The sequence below is a fragment of the Macaca thibetana genome, chromosome 11, assembly GCF_024542745.1.
Source record: "Macaca thibetana thibetana isolate TM-01 chromosome 11, ASM2454274v1, whole genome shotgun sequence".
Lineage (NCBI taxonomy): Eukaryota > Metazoa > Chordata > Mammalia > Primates > Cercopithecidae > Macaca > Macaca thibetana.
Window position 1 is genome coordinate 34,422,360 of NC_065588.1, and position 27,681 is coordinate 34,450,040.

General features: G+C 35.3%; 1 protein-coding gene across 6 annotated transcripts in view; it reads right to left on the minus strand.

Annotated features, from left to right (window-relative positions):
• The window catches only part of CPNE8 (copine 8), a 239,232-nt gene that overhangs the window by 22,741 nt on the left and 188,810 nt on the right, over positions 1-27,681 (minus strand). For all 6 annotated transcript variants that reach the window (XM_050750139.1, XM_050750138.1, XM_050750135.1 and 3 more), the window contains 4 exons: positions 18,749-18,930; positions 10,313-10,440; positions 2,276-2,378; positions 533-590 (listed from right to left, as the gene is read on the minus strand). In XM_050750139.1, coding sequence (XP_050606096.1) covers positions 533-590; positions 2,276-2,378; positions 10,313-10,440; positions 18,749-18,930 — 471 coding nt within the window. The remainder of the gene's footprint in view (positions 1-532; positions 591-2,275; positions 2,379-10,312; positions 10,441-18,748; positions 18,931-27,681) is intronic.

A 27,681-nucleotide genomic window follows, 5' to 3' on the forward strand; every position in this document is an offset into this window, starting at 1 on the left:
ATTTTACTTTGCTCTTTCATATGACACAACTTCTTTATTTATAAGGCTAATGTCTATCAACTAGCTAGAGCCTGAAAACCCATTAAATTGACATATTATGCTTATGTTAACATTTCTTTTCACAACCTAATGATTTATTAATTTAGCACTCATCTTTAAAGGGTTTTAGTGAACCCAGAGTGTGTTTTGCCTTGGGAACAAAAACTCAATTTATCACTCTGTCAGTCTTAGGAAATATTATTTTGAGGTATAAACTATCTCTAATGAAATGGAAAGCTACATGTTGAAATAATCTATAAACTAGAGAGATAATATCCTAGTCAAAAGACAGGATCTTTTAATTGGCACACCTGAATAGACATCATCACGAGCTATCTATGTATATATCTAATTATGGACACAGGAACATTATATACAAACCCAAATACACAGTCACATCCTTCTACAGAGACAAGAATGGCAGAAACCTAAGAGCATGTTACATCAGATTAAATGAATTCCCAAGGAATATTATTGAAATTTTACTACTCACCATCAAATTCTGCTGGTCCAACACCAACTATAATTATTGACATTGGAAGTTTTGAGGCCTTCAAAGAGAAAACACAATTAGGTTTCAATTAAGAAACTGAGTTCTTAAGAAAATAATGAAAGACCAGGAATGATATCTCACACTTGAAATCCCAGCACATTGGGAGGTGAAAGAAGGAGTATTGCTTGAGGCTAGGAGTTTGAGACCAGCCTGGGCAACATAGCGAGACCTCATCTACACCAAAAAATAATTAGCCAGGTGTGGTGGTGTGTGCCTGAAGTCCTAGCTACTTGGAAGTCTGAGGGGGGTGGATCACCTGGGCCTAGGAGTTCAAGGCTGCAGTGAGCTATTATCGTGTCACTGCACTCCAGCCTGGGCAACAGGCTGTCTAAAAAACAAAATTAAAAAAGAAAAAATAATAATTAAGAAGCAAATATAGCCAGTTTTATTTAATATTTTTTTCACAGATGTTCATTAAAATAATTTGTGAACATATTCAAAATTGTTAATACAGAATAATATACTCAATTCCATTCTTATCCTTTCCAAACTCTCTGCACACATTAATACAGTGGGACATTCTTCGGAAATGACCAGCCCTGGGTAAGATCAAATAGAAGGTAAGGAGCATCTACTTCCACTTGCTACTCTCAGACAAAACCTTTCTAAGCTGACTTTGGGTATCTTTGTCCTCTTTTCATGTTCTTTCTCCTCAAAAAATCTTTCAGTTGCTAAAGGGGAAAGTGGTATCAGATTCATAAAATAGTAGTATTATTATAATCTACCTCATTTATACCCAAGGTTAGAAAAAACAATTTTCACAGTAAATGAGTGAACACAAATGATCATTACAGAAAGTTAATACTGTTATGCACTAAATATCCTTGAGGATTTTGAGGGAGACTAAATATTTCATGTTATAACATGTTTTTTCCATATAACATATCATATATCATCACTTAAATAATTTAATAGTAAGAATGTGAGATTGATCCAGCAACAGATAGATAGAACACTAGAGCAACCACATCTTTCGCTATGAAGGTCACTGAAATATGACTAATTATTCCTCAGGGCCTCATGCCTTCTTAGTTAAACCTAAATTACTAAGTCCATATTTTAAAGTGCATATTAATGAAATTCATTCCTGCAGCCTATATTTATCAAATGTCCACTTCGTGCCAAACATTGCTAAACTTAGAGACTAGAGAGTAAAAACTATTACTTTACAGATTACCATATAGTAAATATAGATTTTATAGATTAGTAAATGATCAAATAACCCTAAAAAAACAAACATACAATTAAGAATTATAATCAGCAGGATGGTTTTTTAATCAATCAGTCACTATCCAGTTCTACAGAAATAGCAATTAGCTATCATAGTTCTCCTCTAACTGGAATGCAAATGTTAAGAAATAACCAGTATAAATCACAAGATTGTATACAAATAGATCAAACTAATAGAGGCAAACACACCCATGCCTGTGAAAATTATGCTATTATCTTTGTTTTTTTCTTTCGGCAAGAATTTTTTTTAACTAAAATATTCATACCCCTTAGCTTGATCCCCATGGAACAGTGGTAAGATGTATATGCATTGTCTGGATAAGGTTAAGGACGCAATATGCTGAAAAGGTGTGGTGATTTTATTTTCTCGTTAACTAAAATAGACTCCAGTCTCTCTCTAAGTAGCACCATGTTGTCATGTAGCCAGTCCAATAGGGAGTGACCCCCACTTACATTAACTATGGACTCCTTAGTCTGGGCCATATCTGAGATAACACCATCTGTAACAATCAGAAGCACAAAATACTGGGAGCCATCCTTTACAGAAGAAGCGTATCTGAAAGGCAACGAAAAGGTAAGGAAAGTAAAACAGTTTTCTATACGTGATAGTTGGCAAATACAATTTGGAATAGTTAACAAACATTTTAATCTCAATAAAATATTTGAACACGTTAGAGGTGTATCTTATGCAAACTTTCAAATTCTCAATTATCTGAAATAACACACTAGAATAATTGCAATGTTAGTGCATGCTGCCACACAGAAATATCTGGTTGCCTTAGAAGTTCATTTACTAATAAAAGATGTGCTAGATGAGTGGCTATTTAGTACAAAGGAATGGGCGTAGCTTTTGGAAATAGACTTATCCTGACTAAGCAACACATTATGTAAGTGATCTTCAGTAAATTACCTAAGCTATGTGAACGTTATTTTATTAGCTTTAAAATTGAGATAATAACACTTACATCTTTATATTGCTGCATGAATTAATAAAGGATTGCATGTATGGTACTCAATATAAGCATTGTATAAATGATAGCAATAATCAAATGCTTTTGGTTTTTTAACTACATAGAGGTGATGATTGCAACATTACAAATGTACTAAATGTCATTGAATGGTACACTTTTAAATGGTGAATTTTATTATGAAAATTTCACCTCAATAAAATTACACAATAGAAGAAATATTTTTGACACATTCACAGTCAAGTCTTAATATATGTTAAATCTATGAAAGATGACATGGAGAGTTATTTCAAAGCACAAAATTATGTATATGATAACAACATATTCCAGTACTTGAAGTTTGTCAGAATTCTCATCAAATAATACTCAGTAATTTGGAGGTGAATTTTATTAACATGTTACATTTCATTATATTTCTCTTTTCCTCTAGTTTTCTACATTCTAGGTATCTAGATTATATTCCCAATAGAGTTAATTTTTATGATTTTTGCACCTGACTGGCATGCAATTCATGTCTGGTGCTAAGTAAGCATTATGGTTCTCTTAGGAGATAGGATAGTAAAGAAGACCTTGATCTGTATTTCTAAAAGTTACCAAGTAAAAACTCCCTTACAACCTAAAGGATTAACAAAAATTCCTTTACAATCTCTAGGAGCGCAGTGAATCCCATTTGAACAAGCTGGTGACAAACAAGTAGTATAAAACATATGTCAGGGCACAACTTATTTCTTGGGCAGCAGAATTTAAAAACATATAAAGAAGAAAAATACGACTTTCCCCACGGACTACAGATACTAAGATTTGTCCATGCCACTAATAAAATACTGGTAATTTTAAAGATTGATAAAGTAAGTATAGTAAGTGGCATGCTCATCACACCCTGTAAGCAGGATGTTGAACAGGTTCCACAATGTACTACAGAATGAAAAATATTGTCATAATGCTGAACAATTGATCCTGGACATTAAAGAATATGTGTTAATTTATAGTAACACAACCATTGGAAAACCGTCCAAAGCAGTTATAAACCTATTCTCCCATTCCATGTTTAACTTTTTTTGTTTTAAAGAAAAGAAGTCTAACAATTTTCCCCAAGATCTCAATTTTTAATTTTTAAATATCCATTATTTTTTAAGAAAGCATTTCTTACTATGATTCAGAAACACAGGGTTTTATATTTCATGAGAATAATGGAAGACTAAAAATAGTAGTGAAAACCTTCTTAAGTACAACAGTATGGCTTTCATGCTTTTCTTACCAAATGGTACTCTTAAAATGTAAAATATCTATCAGATTAAAGAAAAATACAGACAGCTGACTACTATGCAGTCATATAAAATACCGCTTCCAGTGGCTTAACTGATTTTCTTTAGATACACCAGAATGTATATCTAAGAAAAGGGCAAGAATATATTAACACTATAAGAGAGTTATAGATACAGCCTAAAGCAGATGACAGTAAACTTGGAATTTCTCTGAAGTTTGTATTATCTTAAAAATTCATGGAAATCTTACACTTTATTTTATGATAAATATATGCTTGTATTAATATTTTATATCTCTTAACTTTGAAAAACATTAAGGCTGTAGAAAGATACGTGAGTTTATTGTGTGACTGTCACTACTGCTAGGCATACTTAATTTGAAAATCAATTACATTTTACTTTTAAGTGCTGTCCAATCCATTTTAGTCTTTATCACCTTCAGCACCACAAATTAATCTTTTAAAACCAGTTGTTACTTTTATGGCACTTGTTCTACATGTTGGCACATTGTTGCAATTTGCAAGTAAACCTAAATTTCAAAAAAAATCAATGTATTACCATCTATTCTATTTAGCCTTTTATTTTAAAGTACTACCATTTATTCTAATTTAGTTATTATTTTGAAAATATTATATATTTAAGATAAAATAATTAACATGCTACAGAAATGGATGAAGTAAAAAGTATAAGCTGGCCACACCTCAGTACTTTTTCTAGGAGGTGACACTGATATATAGCCTCACAGATTCAAATTATATTTTAAAGGTATTAGAGAAGCTTGCTTCTTAAAAGAACTTGATGGGGAATCTTTTTATAAGTTGCATAATTAAGTCTTATTATTAAAAGTAAAACTTAACAATGAATAAAGGAATACATTTAAATATTTCAACACAAAGTAGCAGAGTAAATTTTGTTACCAAGAGTCACCCCTAAAATACTTTTGACTGGGCAATGAAGAGACCACTGTATCCACATAGATAGGTAGCTTTGTTGCATTTTCTTTTGTGTGTCTACCTCTGTAGCAGAGATAAAAAGACTTAAAGATGTAAGGCATCATAACATAGTGATTTGGAGTCAGCTTATTCTGGTTTGAATTTTAACTCCACCACAAATGACCACTCTATGTATCTATTTTATCATCGGCAAAATGCAAATGACACTACTGTCACCTCTTAGAGTTGTTGTGAAGAGGAATAGATAATCCATATTATAGCACTGAACATGTTGCTAGAGATAGATCATGGGCTCCATAAGAATTGTTGACTGCACAGATTGAATAAATAATGCATATTATTTAATTTGAAAATTAGTTATGAGAATTCCAAAATAAAAAGTTATTTCCTAAAAAATGAAAATTCATTTTGGATAGTTATCTGGATTTTAGAAGGTTCTCAATATAAGAAAAAACAGAAAAAATTCAAATAGCCAAAAGACAGAAACTGATAGATCCCCTTTAAAAATTGCAATGTGACAGCCTCAAAACCAGTAATTCATTAGGCACAGGAAACAAAAGACTAACAGGAAATAATGAATATATTTAAATCAAGTGAAATGTTCATAATAATCTGAAAAGATACTTGAAATTTTCACTAGTATATTAGTTTATTTTTGAAATATTAAGCTGGTATAATATACCAACACATTAAATTTATTTCAAATTACTTAAAATTATTGAAGAAGAATTCTAGATAAATAGAAATTTTTAAAAATGTTAACAGGAATGTAAAAATAGTTCACACTACATACAAGAGGAAACAGATTAATCAGGGGATGCTTAAAACTCCATTTTGTTCAAATCGCATTCCACAAAAAACATTTTAAAATATTTTTATTTCTATTGTGATTAATAATAAAATTTAAACATAGTGTTTTAGACATCAGACACAGTATTAAGTTTATATCTGAAAGGCCCTAAAATTATTTCTCAGAATTTAAATTTGTTGTCAATTTACAACATAATGGCAATATATTTCTTTGTTTTGGTAAGTAGGATGATGATGCTTATGTGTCAACTAGACTATAAAACCCACTTATTTAATCAAAGATCGTAGATATGGTTAACATCTACCATCAAATGATTTTAGGTAAAGGATTTTCATCCAATTAGTTGAAGGCCTTAAGAGCAAAAACTGGTTTCCCAGAAAAAAAGGAATACTCACATAACGCTGCAGTATGAAATCGTACCTGAGTTTCCAATCTACCAACCTGTCCTACAAATTACATTCTTGCTATCCCTTACAATTGCGTGAGACAATTCCTTAAAAAGTATCTCGGCCGGGCGCGGTGGCTCAAGCCTGTAATCCCAGCACTTTGGGAGGCCGAGACGGGCGGATCACGAGGTCAGGAGATCGAGACCATCCTGGCTAACACGGTGAAACCCCTTCTCTACTAAAAAAATACAAAAAAACTAGCCGGGCGAGGTGGTGGGCGCCTGTAGTCCCAGCTACTGAGGAGGCTGAGGCAGGAGAATGGCGTAAACCCGGGAGGCGGAGCTTGCAGTGAGCTGAGATCCGGCCACTGCACTCCAGCCTGGGCGACAGAGTGAGACTCCGTCTCAAAAAAAAAAAAAAAAGTATCTCTATATTTTATCTATGCCCATGTCTATATGTCTCCTATTGGTTCTGTTCTCTGGAGAACCCTGACTGATACAGTAGGTGTTAATCACAATCACATTTCCACAGGTCATTAAGATTGGCTAAGCACTATCATTTAAAAGAGTATTTAGGCTGGGCCCAGTGGCTCATGCCAGTAATCCCAGCACTTTGGGAGGCTGAGGCGGGTGGATCACTTGAGCCAGGAGTTGGAGACCAGCTTGGCCAACATGGTGAAACCCTGTCTCTTCTAAAAATACAAAAATTACCCGGGTGTGGTGGCACATGCCTGTAATCCCAGTTACTTGGAAGGCTGAGGCACAAGAATCGCTTGCGCCCGGGAGGTGGAGGTTGCAGTGAGCTGAGATTGCATCACTGCACTCCAGCCAGGGTGACAGAGAGAGATTCTGTCTGAAAACCAAAAAGGTTCTTTAGTTTCCTATCATAACTTTGTTAATTAAAATGAACTTGGCCAGGCGCAATGGCTTACGCCTATAATCCCAACACTTGAGGGGGCTGAGGCGAGCGGATCATCTGAGGTCAAGAGTTCGAGACTAGACTGGCCAACATGGCGAAATCCCGTCTCTACTACACAAAAATTAGCCAGCCATGGTGGCGGGCACCTGTAATCCCAGCTACTTCGGAGGCTGAGGTAGGAGAATTGCTTGAACCCAGGAGGCAGAGGTTGCGGTAAGCCGAGATCATGCTACTGCACTTCAGCCTGGGTGACAGAGCAAACAAACAAACAAAGCCTCATATGGTATTCAGATAATTTAATTAAGCAAACACGTACAGATATCTCAGTATATCCAAAGTACTGTGGTTTATATTTTTATATGTATATATGTGCATGTATATGAACGTCACAATGAATAATTCTTCCCTTCAATGTGGTAAAGATCTACATGTAACCACAGAGTAGTATCAAATTAGTAATAGACATATGCATGGAATGGTATCATAGACCAGAAGAAGCAGAGATTCTCTGTGATTGAAGAGCAGTACATTTGGGAGAATGTGGAAATGAGGTTGGATGGGTGAGTGCTGGTTGTTGAATACTGGATGTTCTTGAATGCCAAGCTAAACCGTCTGCACTTAAATGTATGACAAGGCATCAACAGATGTTGAGTAGGACTTTACATCATTTGAAATGCTGTTCCCAAGACAGCTCTGGAAAAGGAGGACTGGAAAGGCAAGAAATCAGAAGCAGGGGCTGAAAGCCTCAAAAAAAGCATATAAAACCTTCAATTATTGTAAATTTGACACTTTGAGTCTTGTCTATTTTACAATATTGTTATCTCATTAATATTACCTAGAAAGTCAAACAGATCAGAGATACATATATGAATCCTAAAAATAAACATGTGCTTAAAATCGTTATTCTTAAAAAGAATAAGCATTCTTTAAAATGCTTATAGAAAATGACAATAAAAAACTGAGCTTTTACCCACATAGAAAACATACTTTTTAGGGAAAAAAGTATCAAGCCAATATAAAAAGTATGAATATATATGTTTTGACATTGCTAAAAATAATTTTTAATGATAATATATTAACATATACAGAATTTGTTTTTTAGATATTTGTTGAATACTTACCTCCTACATAATGGGTATGATGCTAAGTACTGTTGATAAGCATTTAAGAGTTATAGAAAGCAAAAATGTTATATAAATAGAGGTCACACACCACTATAACTACGGCGCTTCTCTTAATAGAGGAAAAAATAGTACCTCGTCTACTTAGTTGTTAAGGTTTTTGAATGATAATTTTGGGTGAGACAGAAATTGTCTTTCTCAATAAAAGCTTAAAAATACAATTAAACATAAAATTCAAAGATGAAAGGATAAAAGCATTCCTTCTGTAGACTTATACTAAGAAATGTATACATGGAACTTCCTATTGTATTGGAAGGAAAAGATGACTCTTAAATAGCCATCTCTTACTGATTTTCTTAATTTTCTCATGTAAAAAATAATAAATTATTAGATCATAGCTTATTTTCAAGAAGTCTGAGAGCTTTCACTAGCAGCTGCTCCTATATTTGAGAAGTTACAAAATGATGGATAAAACAAAAAATCGCAATAGAACACTGTGGGGCCTTTAATTTTAAATGTATATAGAAAAGTACCTAGATATTTTATATCTATCATTTTAACTTTTATTATATGTACATACCAGGAAAAAATATGAAATTACTTGGGAAGCATTGATGAGCACATTTCTCATAACCAACATGAGTTCACACAACACAAGTCCTGTCATTTTTCTCTTATCTTTTTATAAAAAAGTGATCTGCAGAGTAGTGTGGCCGTCAATTATATTTTATCTTGTATTAGCATGGTACTATATTCTGCTTTATTTGACAGCCATCAAGAGACAGTATATATGACATTACTTACATTGGCTAGTATAATAAGCTAGGATATGTTTTTCAGATTGCAAGTAATGACCCATTAATGGATTGTGAGATCAATTTTGGGAGCCAAGATTGTATTAAAAAAAGAGAAATAGAAAAGAACAGGTGCCAGAGAAATAAAGGTAAAATAGGTAAGACTAAGTACCATTTTTTTGTGGGGTTGAATGTGTACAGGGTTAAGATGTATTAATAAAATTCATATTTTAGTAGAGATTGCAGATGATTTTGTCTGAAAAATTCAAGCTGAAGGGTCACACTCAGAACAGTCATCAATGTATCACTGTCAACCTTAGTCGGAGTTCCACAGGGAAGTTGCACTGGGGTCAGCCCTGGGTGCAAGGGATATTTTAGCATTTTGTCCATGTCCCAGATAATGAAAAGTAGAACACACTGAAACTGCCAGTAATATTCATTAGGGAAAGTGGTAAAGTACTAGAACCTTCAGAGAACTGGGGTTTCACATTACCTTTGTACTTGATAAACTGACCAAAATACAGAATTTTTTTCAAGTTCTGGCTACATGTTTTAAAGGATATGCAATTTCTAATTATCTCAAAATAAGTCAGGGTGTCATAGGATTTACATAGGCCAAACTTTCTAGGGATTTAAACAGTGTTGTCTAATTCATTTATGCATTAATGAAAAATGATAAGTATATATAGATTTATTTTTTACATTTTAACATTTTCTTCAGAACATGTACCTGAAGTAATAAGCAATTATATTCTGATTTCAGTACTATGTACTATATACAGGTAGAGCTCTGGGAATTTATAAATTAGCTACTATATTAATTTCAGAGAAGTTAAAATAATGTGCCCTATATATCACCGAATGCTTCAAGTAGTCATCTAATAGAATTCAGTCTCTTATTACTTCTATGCTACTTATTACTACTATGGAATGTGATACTAAATAAGAATGATTTACACAGTTTACATCACCACTGATCTTGTTATTTTCTTCATGGATGCCTTTTCCTAAGAAAACGTTTTCCTTAGTTGAACAAAGATAGTTCCTAACATAACCCAGCAAATGTTTCTTCACTTGAGATTTTAATGTACAGTTCTCAGCAAAGTATCATGATCATTTGATAGAGACTCTTTCTAAGGTACATTTTTTCCTCACTTTCTTGGAGGTAAATTAGAAGAAAACAACTTTCATGTGTGGAGTCATACTAGAACAATGTTACGAGTTCACCATGTTCCAGTACATCAGAATAAGCCCCTTGTCTACTCTCTACTTACCTTGCTACATGATTAATTACAGGAGCAAAGTTGGTGGGCCCATATAGTTGTACAGATTTCAGACTCCTGTAATAAGCCTCCATGACCCCCTCAATGCCATCACAATAGGGGTTTTGAGGGTTCCCATTCTGTAGAAATTCATAGGCAAAACAAAACAACAGTAAAAAAGTAAATCTCCGTGAAGATCAATTAAAAAAGACAAGAGAATAATACACATTGACAATCATAAATATTTTTTGGAAGAGCGCTTATTTATAAATTTACAATAGCAAAACAATAATACATTAGGTGATCAACAATAGATTATGATATATTATGCAGATCATAATATGATATGTGCAGTCATTAAAAATCTATACCCTTCAAAAAATGGCAGAAGAAAAATTTAAATAAGAGAAGCTGAACACCACAACACTTTAAAATTAATAGTATCTTAATTTACACAGGTTTGTGTACATGTGGAGATAAACATATAGAAATCCTAAAAAGAAGAAAACCAATGTATTAATAGTGGCTACCTCTGGGTGGTTAGATAACTGATAACTTTCCTTTCGTCCTTTAACCTATTCGCTATTTTTCCAATTTTTCTGCAGTGAACATGTATTAAAATTAGAAAAAATAAATGTTATCAATTCAAACAGTTTTACCTGATAGCAGGAAAAATGTAAAATATCTGCCACATGAACATTTTCAGGCCACAACTGATAACTCCAAGTAGAGAAGGTGTCAGAGGGAATATAATTTGGTGTGGGAAACATCAAGACAAGGCAAAAGGAAAGGAATAAAAAAACAACCCAGGTCATTCAAGGGAAACGGAGCTTGCTGTTAAGAAGCTCTTACTCTGGGAACAGCGCCCAGAAAGGCAACTTTAACCCAAGCTCTTATTCTGGGGACAGGACCTGAGGCAACTTTAACCCTGAACATCTAGGCTGGCTTTTTCATACCTTAAATGCTCTGTCATTATTAGGTTTAATTTTCCTAGTCCAAATTATACAAATAACACAAGACCATGTATTAGTTATCTATTGCTATGTAACAAATTACCCCCAAAGTTATAGCCTATGTATAGTGGCTTGAAGCAATGAACATTTGTTATCTCATACATTTTTGAAGTCTCAGGAATCCAGAAGCAGCTTAGCAGGGTGGTTCCTGAGCAGGATCTCTCATGAGGTTGCAGTGAAGATGCCGACCTGGGCTGAAGTCATCTGAAAGCTTGACAGTGGACAGAAAGATCTATTTCCAAAAAGGCTCACTTACATGGCTGTTGGCAGGAGGCCAAATGGACTCTCCACAGGGTTGCTTGAGTGTTCTCATAACATGGAAGCTAACTTTCCCCAGATTGAGTGATCCCAGAGAAAGAGCAAGGACAAAGCCCCAATGTCTTTTATGAGCCAGTCTCAGAAGTTACATATCATTACTCCTACTTTAATCCATTTGCTAGAAATGAGTTACTAAGTCTAGTTCACACTTGAGAAAAAGGAGATAGCCTCCACTTCTCAAAAGGGAATATCTAAAATTGTGTACATATATTTTTTATCCACTAGTGATAGTCACTACTTTTAAATAGGGTTAGCAATAATTTTAGCATACATGTTTTTACCTGAACAATCACAAGTAACTGGTAATTTATAACTAAAATTTGTTGAATTCTATATACCAAGTTTTATACTAAAATATTTACATATAACTTTCATAACCCTAAAATTGTAGGACAGTCATTAACCCCACTTTATAAAGAAACCAAGGTAATGAAAATGTTGATACTGTAGCCAAGGTCACGCAACACAAATAGGAGAGCTAAGATTTAAACCAGGCAGTCTAACTCTAGAGTTCAATTTCTTAAACACTATTATGCTACAAAATTATGAAATGCCAAGCTTTTTTACATTTTCTTTCTTTTCTTTTTTTTTTTTTTTTTTGTATGTGTTTGTGTGTGTGAGACGGAGTCTTGCTCTGTTGCCCAGGCTGGAGTGTAATGGCCAGATCTCGGTTCACTGCAACCTCTGCCTCCTGGGTTCCAGGGATTCACCTGTCTCAGCCTTCCGAGTAGCTGAGATTACAGGCATGCACTACCAGACCCAGCTAATTTTTGTATTTTTAGTAGAGACGGGGTTTTGCCATGTTGACCAGGCTGGTCTCGAACTGACCTCAGGTGATCCACCCGGCTCAGCCTCCCAAAGTGCTGGCATTACAGGTGTGAGCCACCCCACCTGGCCAAAATGCCAAGATTTCTACAAGGCTGGGGATCTTAGGAAACTGGGTCAAATGTTACCAACTACTTCAATTTTATCATTTGTGAGAGAGGGATATATATCCACTTTTTTTCTTTTAATTTTGTCTTTTCTTCAAACATTTTTATTAACCCTCATACATTTTTGAAAGCTTAAAAATAAAAGCCTTCTTTACATTATAAAACTGGTTGAATGACTTGGCTGAAAATAGAATAAAAAGATAAGTTTAATATTTAGCACAAAGCAGTTAGTGTTCTGATGTTCATCTGAGCCGACCTAGTTCACATTCCTTTAAGACTCTGTGGTGCTCTTTTCCCCTGATAAGGTATTAAGCTAATTAAAATTAAAGTTCATTACTGATTTTGGGCATATAAAAATGTATTATATATCTACCTTAAAGGAACAGTTACAAACTAGGGTAGTCCTGAGCTACTTTTATTTTTTAACATGTTGATTGGAGGTTTACATTTTGATGAAACTGTATGTTACCACTATTTCTCTGGAATTGAAACTATAAGGTCACCATTCTTCTCTTCTTTGATAATGTAAAGGTAATCATTAGATGTTCTATTCATCATCATGGAATATTTAATGATTACTGAATTAGTTCCAATGCCATAATAAGTTGCTCTAAGGTTCCCTCATACGTCTTAGATGATAAGAATATCTTACCACATAAAATTATGACTTCTTTTTAGCATATGCTCTGGATTACATCAGGATTATTTTAAATATTTTACAGCTACTAAAATGAGATTTTCTTCTTAATGAGAAAGCTGTAATGAGTTATAAAAAGAGTTTTAAGACTGTTACTTGCACACACATGTTTTTAGCGACACAATTTGCAATTGCAAAAATATGGAACCAGCCTAAATGCCCACCAACCAATAAGTGGATAAAGAAAATGTGATACACACACACACACCCACCATGCAATTCCACTCAGCCAAGAAAAGGAATAGAATAATGGAATTCACAGCAAGCTGGATGGAGTTGGAGACCATTATTCTAAGTGAAGTAACTCAGGAATAGAAAACCAAATATTGTCTGTTCTCACTTACAAGTGGGAGCTAAGCTATGAAGATGCAAAGGCATAAGAATGATATAATGGACTTGGAGGCTGGTGGGGAAAGGTGGGAGGAGGGTGAAGGATAACACCGTGACCACTGCTCAGGTGATGGGTGCATCAGAATCTCAGAAATCACCACTAAAGAACTTATCCATGTAATCAAAAACCACCTGTTCCCCCAAAACTATTGAAATAAATAAAAATATTTTAAATGTGTTTAAAAACTCATTTCTTGAAGTAATTATGCAGGGAATCAGTTATTTCTTGTTAAAACAAATTAGAATAAGTCCAGGTGTGGCTCTGACACAAAAGTAAAACATAGGATTTTTTTTTTTAAATAAGCACATTTAATTTTGTTGTTTATTAATGAAGAAGGCAAAAGACGCCCTATTTCATATTTCAACAACCTAACTAACCTTTCCATTTATAAAATAATACATGTTAACTTGTAGAACACATAGAAAAGCATAAAGATCAGACTTTAAAATGATCAGTAATCTCACCACTCAGACTTAAGTGTGGAGGGGTGTCCAGCTCTTACCTATTTTTCCTCCCGTTTAGCTCCCTCAGGGATTGTGCTGAGAGTGTGGACTCAGCTCCATGCAAGAAGCCTGTCATTTCTGTTGCCGCCTGCAGCCTTTGACACTTTTCAGCAGGGCTAACAAGCTGACAAAATACTGAAAAGAAGCTCTTAGGGGCTGTTGCTCTACTCTGAAATGTGACTGTTGCTTACTGTGGGAAAAAGCTGAGAGAATTCTTCCTTTTATTCGATAAACAAACACCTATTGAGCTTCTGTTTTATATGCAATACAGTGTTAAAGACTCTTGGTTATTAAATTGCTGATGCCTACTTGGCAAAAAAAAAAATACATACACATAAATATTAAATTGCATACATTTGTATAAATGCCAAAATAAGTGAAAAGCATGCAAGTGCATTTAGGTATTTCCCAGGAGAAATCACCTGGACAGGTGTAGCGTTTCTCTATTGGTCCACATGGAAGACCTTCTTGTAAGGACCACCGGCCACAAGCTCATTAGAAATACCTCTACCAGAACTCCGCACTACTGTGTTTTCAGTTATAACCCCAAAAGGAGTCATCAAGAATTATAATGAGAGGAGAGCAATGACCCATTCTTTTCAATAACCATAAGTCTTGAAATGGTAATACTAGGAAATTCTTCCTTTCCTTTCCCATTCCTTTTTCTTTTCCCATAGTATGTCTCACATAAAAAGCTGGGATTTACTGAGACCTTTTCAAATGAGTAAAGCTTAAGTTCAACATCTGTGCCAGCAAAACTTACACGTTGGGGGTAATTTAAGTTGTTAAGAAGACTCCCTTGCTATCCAAAAGAATTATGTGAATTTGGTGAGATAAACAGGTTAATGTTAGAGAATATATATCACAAATTCATGCCATGGAAACGTGAGGGTATATTAACACCAGGTAGTTCATGAAAGGCCAGACTGTCATGAAACTGAACTTTTTGTATTTGTCATTTTCTGTACCTAGACAATAGATACTGCAGTGATTTAAGATGAGCTTAACACAGAATATTTCAGCAAGAATCAAATCAAATACTATCTCACTGACAACCTACTTAACCCATATCTGCCTTATTTATCCAACAAAACAGAAGTGCTTTGAAAAAAATTAGAGTAATATAATCATATGGTAATACTAAAGTTGAGGCATTATCATCAACACAATCATTGTTTTCATCATCAATTTGAGAGACTACTTTTCATAGATTTAAAGGGGTATGATCTCTATTCCATAAATGTTCAAATTGGGCTCAAAGAACAGATTATGGTGTAAATAACAAAAAATATGTATCATTCCTTAGCAGTAGATATTTGTATAGTTTTGGTTACAAGGGGTAAATGTGGAGGTAGGAAAAGCAGAAAAGGAGAAGGAAAAAGGAAAAAAAAAATACACACTAGTGGAGGAAGAAATGTATGGAAAGAAAATTAATAAACCTCTCATTTAGCTTAACACAATTACTCCTTTTCTTAGGCATTGAAATAGCTCCTGACCTTTTTCCTGAGGCACTTCAGACTTAGAATCACATGAGTGATTTTCATGGTTTTATAAGTTTCTGGGAGATTTTAATTTTCTAAGACACAACAAAATCCCAACAGATACTCATTTTTATGACACTTGGAGTTTGGCATGTGGCCTATTTCATGGAAGAAAGAATTAAGCCCTCCAGCAACCTCTCCTGAAATCGTGTGGGTGATGGAATAGAAAAGTAAGAATAAATACAAAAATAAAAGTGTAGTTCTCCTCTTAAAACATTTGAGAAAGATGAAATCTTATATAAAAAGTTATATAAAGATACATATATCATGGTGTTAATATAAGCATATATCCGGCCGGGCGCGGTGGCTCAAGCCTGTAATCCCAGCACTTTGGGAGGCCGAGGCGGGCGGATCACGAGGTCAGGAGATCGAGACCATCCTGGCTAACACAATGAAACCCCGTCTCCACTAAAAAAATACAAAAAAATTAGCCGGGCGTGGTGGCGGCGCCTGTAGTCCCAGCTACTCGGGAGGCTGAGGCAAGATGGCGGGAACCCGGGAGGCGGAGCTTGCAGTGAGCCGAGATCGTGCCACTGTTACAGAGCGAGACTGCCTCAAAAAAAAAAAAAAAAAAAAAAATATAAGCATATAATGAATTACAGGTGACCTGGGTTTAAGTGTAGTTAAGAGCATGAATTCTAAAATAAGACTGACCTGGGTTCAAGTCCTGTCCTTTGGGACAATGGTCAACTTCTGAGCCTCTCAGTTGAATTATACAACTCCTTGGTGAACTTTTCTCACCACAGGTAATGAGATTGGCAGTTTCTAGAGCAGTGCAATGCGTCAGCATGAAGTATCTACCACATAGGAATTTTATGAAGATTATATAAGATAATGAGTATAAAGTATGTGACTCGATACTCAGTAAATACTCAGCATTGAGTCAAATACCATTTCACTGAAAACCTACTTCACCCTTGTCTGTCTTATACAAGAAAACAAAAGTGCTTTGAAAATTTTAAAGTAATATAATCATTAGGGAATAATGAAGTTGAAACATTATCATCAACATAATCATTCTTATTTTCATCATCAATGTGGGAGACTATTTTTCATAGATTTAAAGAGGTCTGATCTCTCGTCTTATTCTGTTTGTGCTATAAGAGAACAGCTGGGATTGGGTAATTTATAAACAACAGAAATGTTCTCACAGTTTTGGAGGCTGGAAAGTCCAAGATCAAGAAGCCAGTAGGTTCAGTTGTCTGGTGAGGGCTGTATCCTCACATTGCAGAAGGTAGGACAAGCTGAGTAAAGCCTCTTTTATAAGGGCCTTATTTCATTCACGAAGCCCTTGCAGACTAACTAGCTCTTAACAGCCTCACTTAATACTATTACATTAGCAGCACCTGAACTCTGGGAGGCCAGATTGAAACCACAGCAATATGGATCCTATATGTGTTTTAATTGGGCTCAAAGAACAAATTAATGCCGGGCACAATGGCTCACACCTGCAATCCCAGCACTTTGGGAGGCTGAGGCAAGCAAATTGCTTGAGCCCAGGAGTTTGAGACCAGCCTGGCCAACGCAGCGAAATCCCATCTCAACTAAAAATACAAAAAATAGCCAGGTGTTATGCATGCCTGTAATTCTAGCTACTTGGGAAGCTGAGGCACGAGAACTGCTTGAACCGGGGAGGCAGAGGTTGCAGTGAGTCGAGATCTCACTATTGCACTCCAGCCTGGGCAACAGAGCAAGGCTCTGTCTTAAAAAAAAAAAAAAAAAATTAAGGCACAAATCCTTCCTTAACAGTACAGGTTGAGTATCCCGTACCTGAAACCAGGAGTGTTTCAGATTGTGAATTTCTTTCTTTGGATTTTAAAATATTTATATAATTACTAGTTGAGCTTCTCAAATCTGAATATCCAAAATCCAAATTGCTTCGATGAGTGTTTCCCTTCAGTATCTTGTTGAGTTCAAAAAGTTTCAGATTTTGGAATATTTACTTTTCTGATTTGGGAGGCTCAACCAGTGTATATTTGTATAGGTTTGATTACAAGGAACGACCACAGAGGCAGGAAAGGCAGCAAAGGAGAGAATTACAGAGACAGAGAAAGGGAAAAATTCAAGGGTGAGAAGAAACATATGAAAGGAAAATTAATAAACCTCATTAAGTTTAACACAATTATTTCTTTTCTTAGATTTTAAAAATTATGGTACATTACAAATAGCCACACATTCTTTGATACTCCTCCCATTGAAAAGTGAAGGTTAATTCCTCTACCTTGAACCTGGGATGGTCTTAGTAACTTGCCTGACCAATAGGATGTTGCAGAAATAACATTTTGGTACTTCTAAGAATATGATATAAACATCCTTGGAGTTTCTGTCCTAGACTTTTAGATTACTTGCCCTGGAAAAGCTAGCTGCTACATAAGAAATCGTACTACAATGAGACCACTATACAGTTATGAAGCCCTCCATAACTACAGAGACAGGCCATATATAAAACAAGGGAGAGTTGTCCAGGCAACCCCAGTTTTTCAGCTATCCAAGCTCAGGCCCAAGACATGAATGAACATGAACAAAGAAGTCATGTTAGGAGACATATCAGCCCCAGAAGACATAACATGGAGAAGATCTAAGGAATTCAACAGACAGCCAGAACTAAGTTGAAAAATGTGGCCTCAATCACCAATTCCAGGCATCTCTAGCCATTCAAGTCACCTAAGCTGAGACTCCAGATACTGCAAAGCAAAAATGCGCTATCTCTCATTATACTCTGCTTGAATTCCTGAGCCACAAATCATAAGCAGAATAGAATGACATTGTTTGGTATCTCCAAGTTTTAGGAAGGTTTGTTAGCAAGCAATAGATAATCAAAATAGACCCCCTATTTGTAAATCAGGTGGGTGCACTTCAGGTAGATTTATGGCTAAGCTATTTAGCTGTCCTTTTTCCCATTAAGTTCACACTCCAAAGTCGCTTACTTACCAAAATTAAGCTACAGTCAGAAAAGCTTGCTACATGACTGACTAAAGAATAAGCACCAAAGCAATATTAAAAGGTCTAACATTAATTTTTCAGAACATCAAATCCTTTTGACAAATTCTTACCAGTGCAAATTCGTGAGATATCCTTCCATCTGGAGGCAGTTTTGCACCAAAACCTAGAGCTGGAAACATTTTATCACTGTCATAATCTTGAACGATTTCTCCCACTGCTTTTAGTGCCATACCATAGGCATTCAGTTGGTAAGGATTCATGTAGTGGAGGGAAGTGGGCTGAGCAGGGTTGCCTGATGACAGAACACATATTTCAAACATATGCAATTAGGCTAAATACATTTAACAAGATTTTTCTTAGTGTCTATTTCAGAACGAAATATTCAAAATTATGTCTTTCTGCCTATATACAGTGTGTCAAATCATTTCTTTTTGGATGGATATTAACATAGGAATATTTGTTACATTATATTAGACATATAGAAAGTTCTAAGATATGCCAAAGCATATGCAGAATTTTTCAGAAATGATTCTTATTTTCAATGCCACAGGCTATTTTTGAGTTTTTGTTCCGGTAGTATAAAAGTACTTTTGTTAATCTTATTTTATTATAATCTTTAACTTTTAAACAAAATCATGCGCCTTTAGCTTGAATCCTTATGCCTATGGCAAGATTACCCAGTAGATTTAATGGACTTCAATAATTATGAAGGCTTTGTAATGTTTTATCACCAATATAAACTGAATATTTGAGAAATATCCCAATTTAGCACTTAAAAAAGGGAAGCATAGTGATTTTCAAGTGCAGGCTGATTAAATATCTAGATCTAAAAAATTCTTCACAACTTTTGAACTAGACATTAAGCTAGGAGCCAGAGGCCAGAGTCAAGTCTTGCCATTTGTACGGCAGCCTCTATAAAATAAATCCTACCACTGTGTTTACCAGGAGGACAAAATGAGATTACATGTTTAAAAGTGATTAAAAATAATACAGCACCATAGTATTGTAAGTTGAACTGCTACAGTTATTATGGTCTGGGTCATCCAGAAGGTTCTGAATTTCAAAGTGCTTATACTGTGTAGGATGTTGCACTTGAATAGCGATGAAATTGACAGAAAGTGTAATGTATTAATATGTGCTACCACTCAAACACATTGAGATTCACATCAAGTTGCCCTAATTACCAGCATAAAGGCAGCCTGAAAGTCCATTTGGTTTCTTAAGTGAAAATGGAAAGTTAAATGAGACTAGACTCCTAACAGCACATAAAGCTCAATTTTACATTAAAGCATTGCCTGAGGAAGAAAAGGCTCAGGGCATAGTTTTTCTGATAAGAAAAAAAAAAAATAATAAAAAGCACTTGAGATCCAAAGAGAAACAAAATAAAGATCTCCCTTTGGGTTATCTGACAGGTAATTGTACATATAATATTTTTGTCCTAAAAACAATTAATTGCACTTTTTTTTTTTTTTTTTTTTTTTTTTAAATATCTATTTCCAGGAGTTACCAGCATTCAGGGGCTGGCTCCACAGAACAAAATCACTAAAAAAGTATCTTCTGACCAAAATGGCCTAATGTTCCCCTCAACTTCACGAAACTTGTAGAAAGTTTCTTCTTGACTATAAGACCCAGATTGCTCTCTTCTTAGAGCTCTCACTTTAGAAAACTTGCAATTGTAAATTTTTCCTCTGCCCCTTTGAGATGTAAATCTTCTATAACCAAGGAGTATCTTTCTCAAGGACACGGAAGGCATTCCTTTGAAATATAAACATCAAGAAAAACAGCAGCCCTATCTTCCAGTCTCCGTGAGAAGATAGAAGCCTAACTTCAATAAGCACCAATTAGCAAACAGAGATGGCCTAAGCACACAAACCAAGTTCCGTGCTAATGTCCTCCAGGACTTTTCCAGTAGCTCACCTCAGCAAGCACAAACACTCCCACCTTTTGTTTTGGAGTATATGAGTTCAATTTTTGTCTTCTATTGTAATAGTCCTGACTCCTTTGCAATGGTCTTAAAGCCTTTCTTGCCTTTTTAATGTGTCCAGTGTGATTTTTTCTTTGACACTTCCTCCTAAAGTAGGGACTTTGCCACTTGATCCACAGCCCAGCGGAATCAGAGATAAAAAATACCATTACTAAACTAAATGGTTATTTAACACAACTCTCATGCCTGAAATCCTAGCACTCTGGGAGGCTGAGGTGGGTGGATAGCTTGAGCCCAGGAGTTCGCAACCAGCCTGGCCAACATGGTGAAACCTTGCCTCTACAAAAAATACAAAAATCAGCTGGGTGTGGTGGCATATGCCTGTAGTCTCAGCTACTCAGGAAGCTGAGATGTGGGAGATCACTTGAGCCCGGGAGGTCAAGGGTTCAGTGAGCCCCTGATAGTGCCACTGTACTCCAGCCTGAGCAACAGAGCAAGGCCCTGTCTCAAAAACAAACATAAACAAACAAACAAACAAACAAACACTTCTCCCAACTCTCAAAGTCGCAAATATAGAAGAGTTTTAACCCAATGGTGAGAGTATGGCAAATACTTTTACTTCACTATGAAAACTGTAAATAAACAAATACAATTAATACCCCAGAACATATAAACATTTTAACCTATCATGCATAGCTGGGCCCCTTGTACCCATACAAAGATGTCACCTATCTCTTTCCAGCATCTTCCTCTACGCCAGTCTCTTCACATTATTGCTAATGCTACTTTCCCTCCCACCTCTACCTCTCAAGTTGCCACCCTGTCCTGAAATTCACCTTCTCCTCCTCCAACTTATGTCTCACACATACTAGACAACCCTCGTTGTTTATTCCAGCCCTTATTGTCTTTTCTCTTATACTGTTATGGATCTTGTGTTCTGTACCAAAAAAAAAAAAAAAAAAAAAAAAGGCAATTTAAAATATTGAGTCAACTCCTTGAGTCTGGGACAGTGTTTGTATTTCCTCTGTATCTGCAAAGATGCTTATAAACAATGAACTTGTAGTAGGTTAATAACATTGGGGCCCAACTAATAGCCATAATAATTATAACATAGAACCTAACATGTATCGACCACTTGATGCGATGCTATAGCTCACTTAATCCTTTCAACAAACTGACAATATAGATACTTTTATTATACCCAATATTATCAAAATTATATCTGATTTTGCTTTAGAGATGTACTATGCCTTTGTAAGAAAATCACAGTTCAATAGAATATTTTTAACAGTTTATTGGGATGTAATGACATAAGTTACATATTAACCATTTAAAATATATAATTCAGCTGGGCATGGTGGCTCATGCCTGTAATCCCAGCACTTTGGGAGGCCAAGGTGGGTGGATCGCTTTGAGTTCAGAAGTTCAAGACCAGCCTGGGCAACATGGCGAAATCTCATCTTTACAAAAACACAAAAATTAGCCAGGAGTTGGTGGCATGTGCCTCTAGTCCCAGCTACTTGGGAGGCTGAGGCTGGAGAATCGCTTGAGCCCTGGAAGTAGAGGTTGCCGTGAGCTGAGATTGCACCACTGTACTCCAGTGTGGGTGACAGAGTGAGACCCCCTCTCAAAAAACAAAACAAAATAAGACAAAACAAAGAACAATTCAATGATGGTTAGTATATTCTTAGTTATGTGCAATCATCACTATAGTGAATTTTAGAACATTTTCATCACTTCAAAAAGAAACTGTACCCATTAGTTACCACCCTAGCCCTAAATAATGAATCATCATCTTTGTGTCTCCAATTTGCCTCTTCTTGACAGTTCATAAAAATAGAATCACATAATATGTCATCTTTTGTAATTAGCTGCTTTCACTTAGCTGACAGATCTCAACTATCATCTATCTTGTATCATGCATGTATTAGTGCTTTATTATTGTTTATTGCAGAATAGTATTCCATTGTATGGATTTTCTTTATCATTTACCACTTGTTAGACATTTGGGTTGCTTCCACAATTGGGATATTATGCTGTTATATATATTCACGTACGAGTTTTTGTGCTGATATATGTTTTTATGTCTCTTGAGTATATATCTAGGAATGAAATTGCTGGGTTATATGGCAACTCTATATTTAACAATGTGAGGAACTTAGCAAAGTGTTTTTCTAACGTGGCTGTACCATTTTACATTCCCACTGATACGGTTTGGATGTTTGTCCCCTCCAAATCTCAATGTTGGTGATGGGGCCTGGTGGGAGGTGTTCATGTCATGGGGTAGGATCCCCCATGAATGGCTTGGTACCATCTTCATGGTAATGAGGGAGTTCTCACTCTGTTAGTTCATGTGAGAGGTGGTTGTTAAAAAGAGCATAGTACCTCCTCCTCCTCTCTCTCTCTCTTGCTCCCACCATGTAATATGCTGGATGCCCCTTTGCATTCCATCATGATTGAAAGCTTCCTGGGCCTCACCAGAAGCCAGGCAAATGCTGGTGCCATGCTTATGCAGCCTGCAGAACTGTGAGCTAAATAAACCTACTTTCTTTATAAATTACCCGGTTTCAGGTATTCCTTTACAGCAATGTGAATGAACTAACACAACCACCAACAATGTTAGGAGGATTCTGATTTCTTCATATCGTCACCAGCACTTGTTATTTGACCGTTTTCTTATAGTCACCCTAGTGGGTATGAAATGATATCTCATTATAGTTTTGATTTGGATCTCCTGATGCCTAAGTTGGCCAAGAATCATTTCATGTGCTTATAGGCCACTTTATATATTCTTCTTTGGAGAAATCTCTATTTAGATCCTTTGCCCACTTTTAACATTGGATTATTTGTCTTTTTTATTGAATTGTAAGTTATTTATATATTCTAGATTCAAGTCCCTCATGAGATGTATGACTTGCAAACATTTTTTCCACTCTGGGGGATGTCTTTTCATTTTCTTGATAGTGTCCTTCAAAGCATAAAAAGTTTTGATTTTGAAGTTCATTTTATCTATTTTGTTGTTGTTGTTGCTCATGAGTTTGGTGTCTTATTTAAGAATCAACTGCCAAATCCAAGGTCATGAAGATGCAGCCCTCTGTTTTCTTCTGAGAATTATATAGCATTAGCTTTTACATTTAAATATTTGATCCACTTTGAGTTAATTTTTGTATGTGGGAAGAGTCCAATTTCATGCTTTTGCATGTGGCTACCCAGTTGTCCCAGCACCACTTGCTAAGAAGACCAGTCTTCCCCCATTGCATTGTTTTGGTATTATTCTTGAAATCAGTTGACCTCAGACATCAGGGTTTACTTCTGCAAACTTGTATCCATTTCACTGATCTGTATAATCATCTTTATGCCAATAGGACACCGTCTTAATTACTGTTGCTTTGTAGTAAGTTTTAAAAGTGAGAAATATGACGACTCCTACTTCAATGTTCTTTTTCAAGTTTGCTTTAGCTCTTTTGGGTCCTTTGCAATTTCATATTAATTTCCATATGAATTTCCTCCAAAAAGTCCTTTCAGACTTTGATAAGGATTGCTTTAAATAAATTTCATGTTAATTTCCATATGAATTTCTTCCACAACATCCTTTCAGATTTTGATAAAGATTGCTTTAAATCTGTAGATCACTTTGGTGAATAGTGCCACCTTAACAGTGTGGAGTCTTCTAATCCATGAGCATGGCTGGTTTTTCTCTTTATTTTGATTTTTAATTTATCTCAACAATGTTTTGTTTTTTTTTTCAGAAACTAGTTTGCACTTATCTTGTTTCAGAGTCGTTGAACTTTAAGTTTTGCACTTCTCTTGTTTTCCATTCTTTTAACCATATTTGTTTATTTTATGAACAGGTATTCACAATTTCACAATCAGTATACTATAAAAAGACTTCCATAAAGAAGTTACTCTCCAATGTTCTTAGCTCACCTAATTGACTAGTGCTAGTCACCTTCCGTTAGTTCATTATGTATACTTCTAATATTTATGCATTTATATTGTTATGTGCCCCGATTTTTACATAAAGGGCAGCACACTGATAACTGATAACTCTGTTCTCTACTTTGGTCTTTTCATTTAACAATATATCTTAGAAGTCTTTCCATATTAGTAGAAAGAATGGTCCACTTTCCTTTCTTCTCTCTTTTTCCCCTACCCTCCCTCCCTCCCTCCCTCCCTCCCTCCCTCCCTCCCTTCCTTCCTTCTTTTCCCTCATTCTTTCCTTTTGGTGGCTGCATAGTGTTTCATTCTGTGGCTGAACCACAGTTTATTTTACCAGTACCCAGCTGGTATACTCTATGAAGCTTTCTGATTTTTTTTTTTTTTTTACAAATTACTATGAACTATGGCATTTTCCGTGAGTGCAGGTAATTCTGTATTACATATATTTCCAGAAGAAGAATTGCCAGTTACATTTATTCATAAGTATAATATTCCTTTTGATACTATGATAAATTGTTTTCTGAATTTCATTTTCTAATTGTTTCTTGGAAGTGCATAAAAGAACTGAGTTTTATATATTGATCTTCTATCCTGAAAACTTGCTGAACTTATTTATTGGTTATAGTAGATTTTCAGTGGATTCCTTAGGGTTTTCTGTATACAAGATCATGCCATCTGCAATAAGGATACTTTTATTTTTCCCCTTCTTATCTGGATATTTTTAGTTTTCTTGCCTAATGGCCTTGGCTACAACCTCCAGTATAATGTTGGATAGAAGAGGTGGGAGCATACCTTTGTGTCTTGTTTTTTATCTCAGGAGGAAAATGTCAAGCTTTTCACCACTAAGTATCATGTTATTTGTGGACTTTACATAGATTCCCTCATTGGATTAGGAAATCCCTTTCTATTTCTAGTTTGTTGAGTGTTTTTAACATGAAAGTGCACTGGACTTTGTAAAATGTGTTTTCTGCATCAATTGAGATGATTGTGTGGTTTCAGTGTTTTCTTCTATCGAAAGGGTGTTGATAATGGTTTGGCTGTGTCCCCACCCAAATTTTATCTTGAACTGTAGCTCCCATAATTCCCATGTGCCATGGGAAAGGCCCGGTGGGAGGGAATTGAATCATAGGGGTGGGTCTTTCCCATGTTATTCTCATGATAGTGAATAAGTCTCATAAGATCTGATGGTTTTATAAAGGGGAGTCCCCTTGCAAATGCTCTCTTGCCTGCCACCATGTAAGACATAACTTTGTTCCTCATTCTCCTTCTGTCATGATTGTGAGGCCTCCCTCGCCATATAGAACTGTGAGTGAATTAAACCTCTTTCCTTCATAAATTACCCAGTCTTGGGTATCTCTTTATTAGCAGCATGAAAGAAGACTAATACAGGTGTGTTATGTTATTTGATTTTTCAATATTAAAAATCCTCTCATTGCAAGGACAAATCTTACTTTGTTAGGGTGTGTAATTCTCTTGGTATCAAGATAATATTAACCTCACAAAATGAGCTGGGAAGTAACCTTCTTTCATATTTCAGAAGAGTCTGTGAAGAATTGGAATTAATTCCTCTTTAGATATTTGTTAGAATTCACCAATGAAGCTCCCTGGCCCTGGGGATTAACATTGTGGATAGTCTTCTAAAAATCACTAATTCAGTCATTTTACTTGTTATAGGTCTACTATGATTATCTGTTTCTTCTCAAGTCAATGTTTCTTCTCAAATCAAAAATGTTTGTCTTTTTATTGAATAAATTCTTTCTTATCTTAATAGTTGTGCTAGTATTTATCAGTGAACAAAATATAGTATTTTAAAGCGTTGGATTTTAGGTATTATTTCTTTTTGTTTGCTTGTTTTATTTTGTTTTGTTTTTGAGATGGAGTCTCACTGTCGCCCAGTTTGGAGTACAGTGGCGCAATCTTGGCTCACTGCAACCTCTGCCTCTCGGCTTCAAGCAATTCTCCTGCCTCTGCCTCCTGAGTAGCTGGGACTTCAGGTGTGCACCACCATGCTTGGCTAACTTTTGCATTTTTCGCAGAGATGGGGTTCACCATGTTGCCCACGCTGGTCTCAAACTACTGACCTCAGGTGATACGCCCCCCTCAGCCTCCCAAAGTGCTGGTATTACAGGCATGAGCCACCATGCCTGGCCTTAGGTATTATTTCTATGTTCTGTATTATGCTGAATAAAACACGAGTAAAAATGATTAATGGAAACCACACTGTTGGAGAATGAACGTGACATGCAGTGAAAGCTGAATTAGAGTCTGGTCTTATCTGTAGTTCTAACTCTAGAACTAACAAGCCAAGTGTGTTTATTAGTAAAAATATTTCCTGGATCTGAGAGTCCTCACTTGTATAAGAGGAGGGTTCAATTAAGTGATTTCTAAGGTACTTTCTTCCCTAAAATTTCTTTTATTTTGTAAAATGTGAATCATTGTGAGATAAATATGAAATAAAGACAATATAAGGTGGGATCCATAGATATAATAAGCCATTTGAAAGAAAAAATAGACAAATATAAACTAGTGGCAACTTCTGGTAAAAGTTACATAATGAGGTTCACATTCTGATGATACATAATAACTAATTTCAAATGATTGTTCTGTTTGAAATAAAGTCGCTTCAACATAAAAGTCCACTATCTTTTTTTCTTAAAAGGGTTAATACATAAATTATGAATATCCATACATGGACTGTTACATATCAGTCCCTCTAAGTGAATTAGATATTAATGTGTTAACATGAGTAATTATTAAAAATTAATAATTGAGTAAATGTGAACCAACTTTATAAAGGACAGATATTGTTGAATTATATTTATATAAATTCATACATACAAAAGTACTATAAAAATGAGGATTATCACTTGATACACTTCAGAATTAGAGTTATATAAAGAAAAGAGCAGAGGGTAGGAGAATGGGTCAGAGATATACAATAGGCTTCAGTACATCTAAAATTTGTATTCTTTTAAACACATGTAAAACAATGATAATATTTCAATATATAATCTGAATGATACTATTAGCATTTTTCTTATATTATTTCTAGCCTTTTGTATATCTGAAGTATTTCACAACATTAAAAAGAAAGAAAAATTTATGTATATTTTATATGGAAAGCTTCAGAAGTATATGAATATAGGAATAAATTAACACTCATGAAAATATAAATTTATA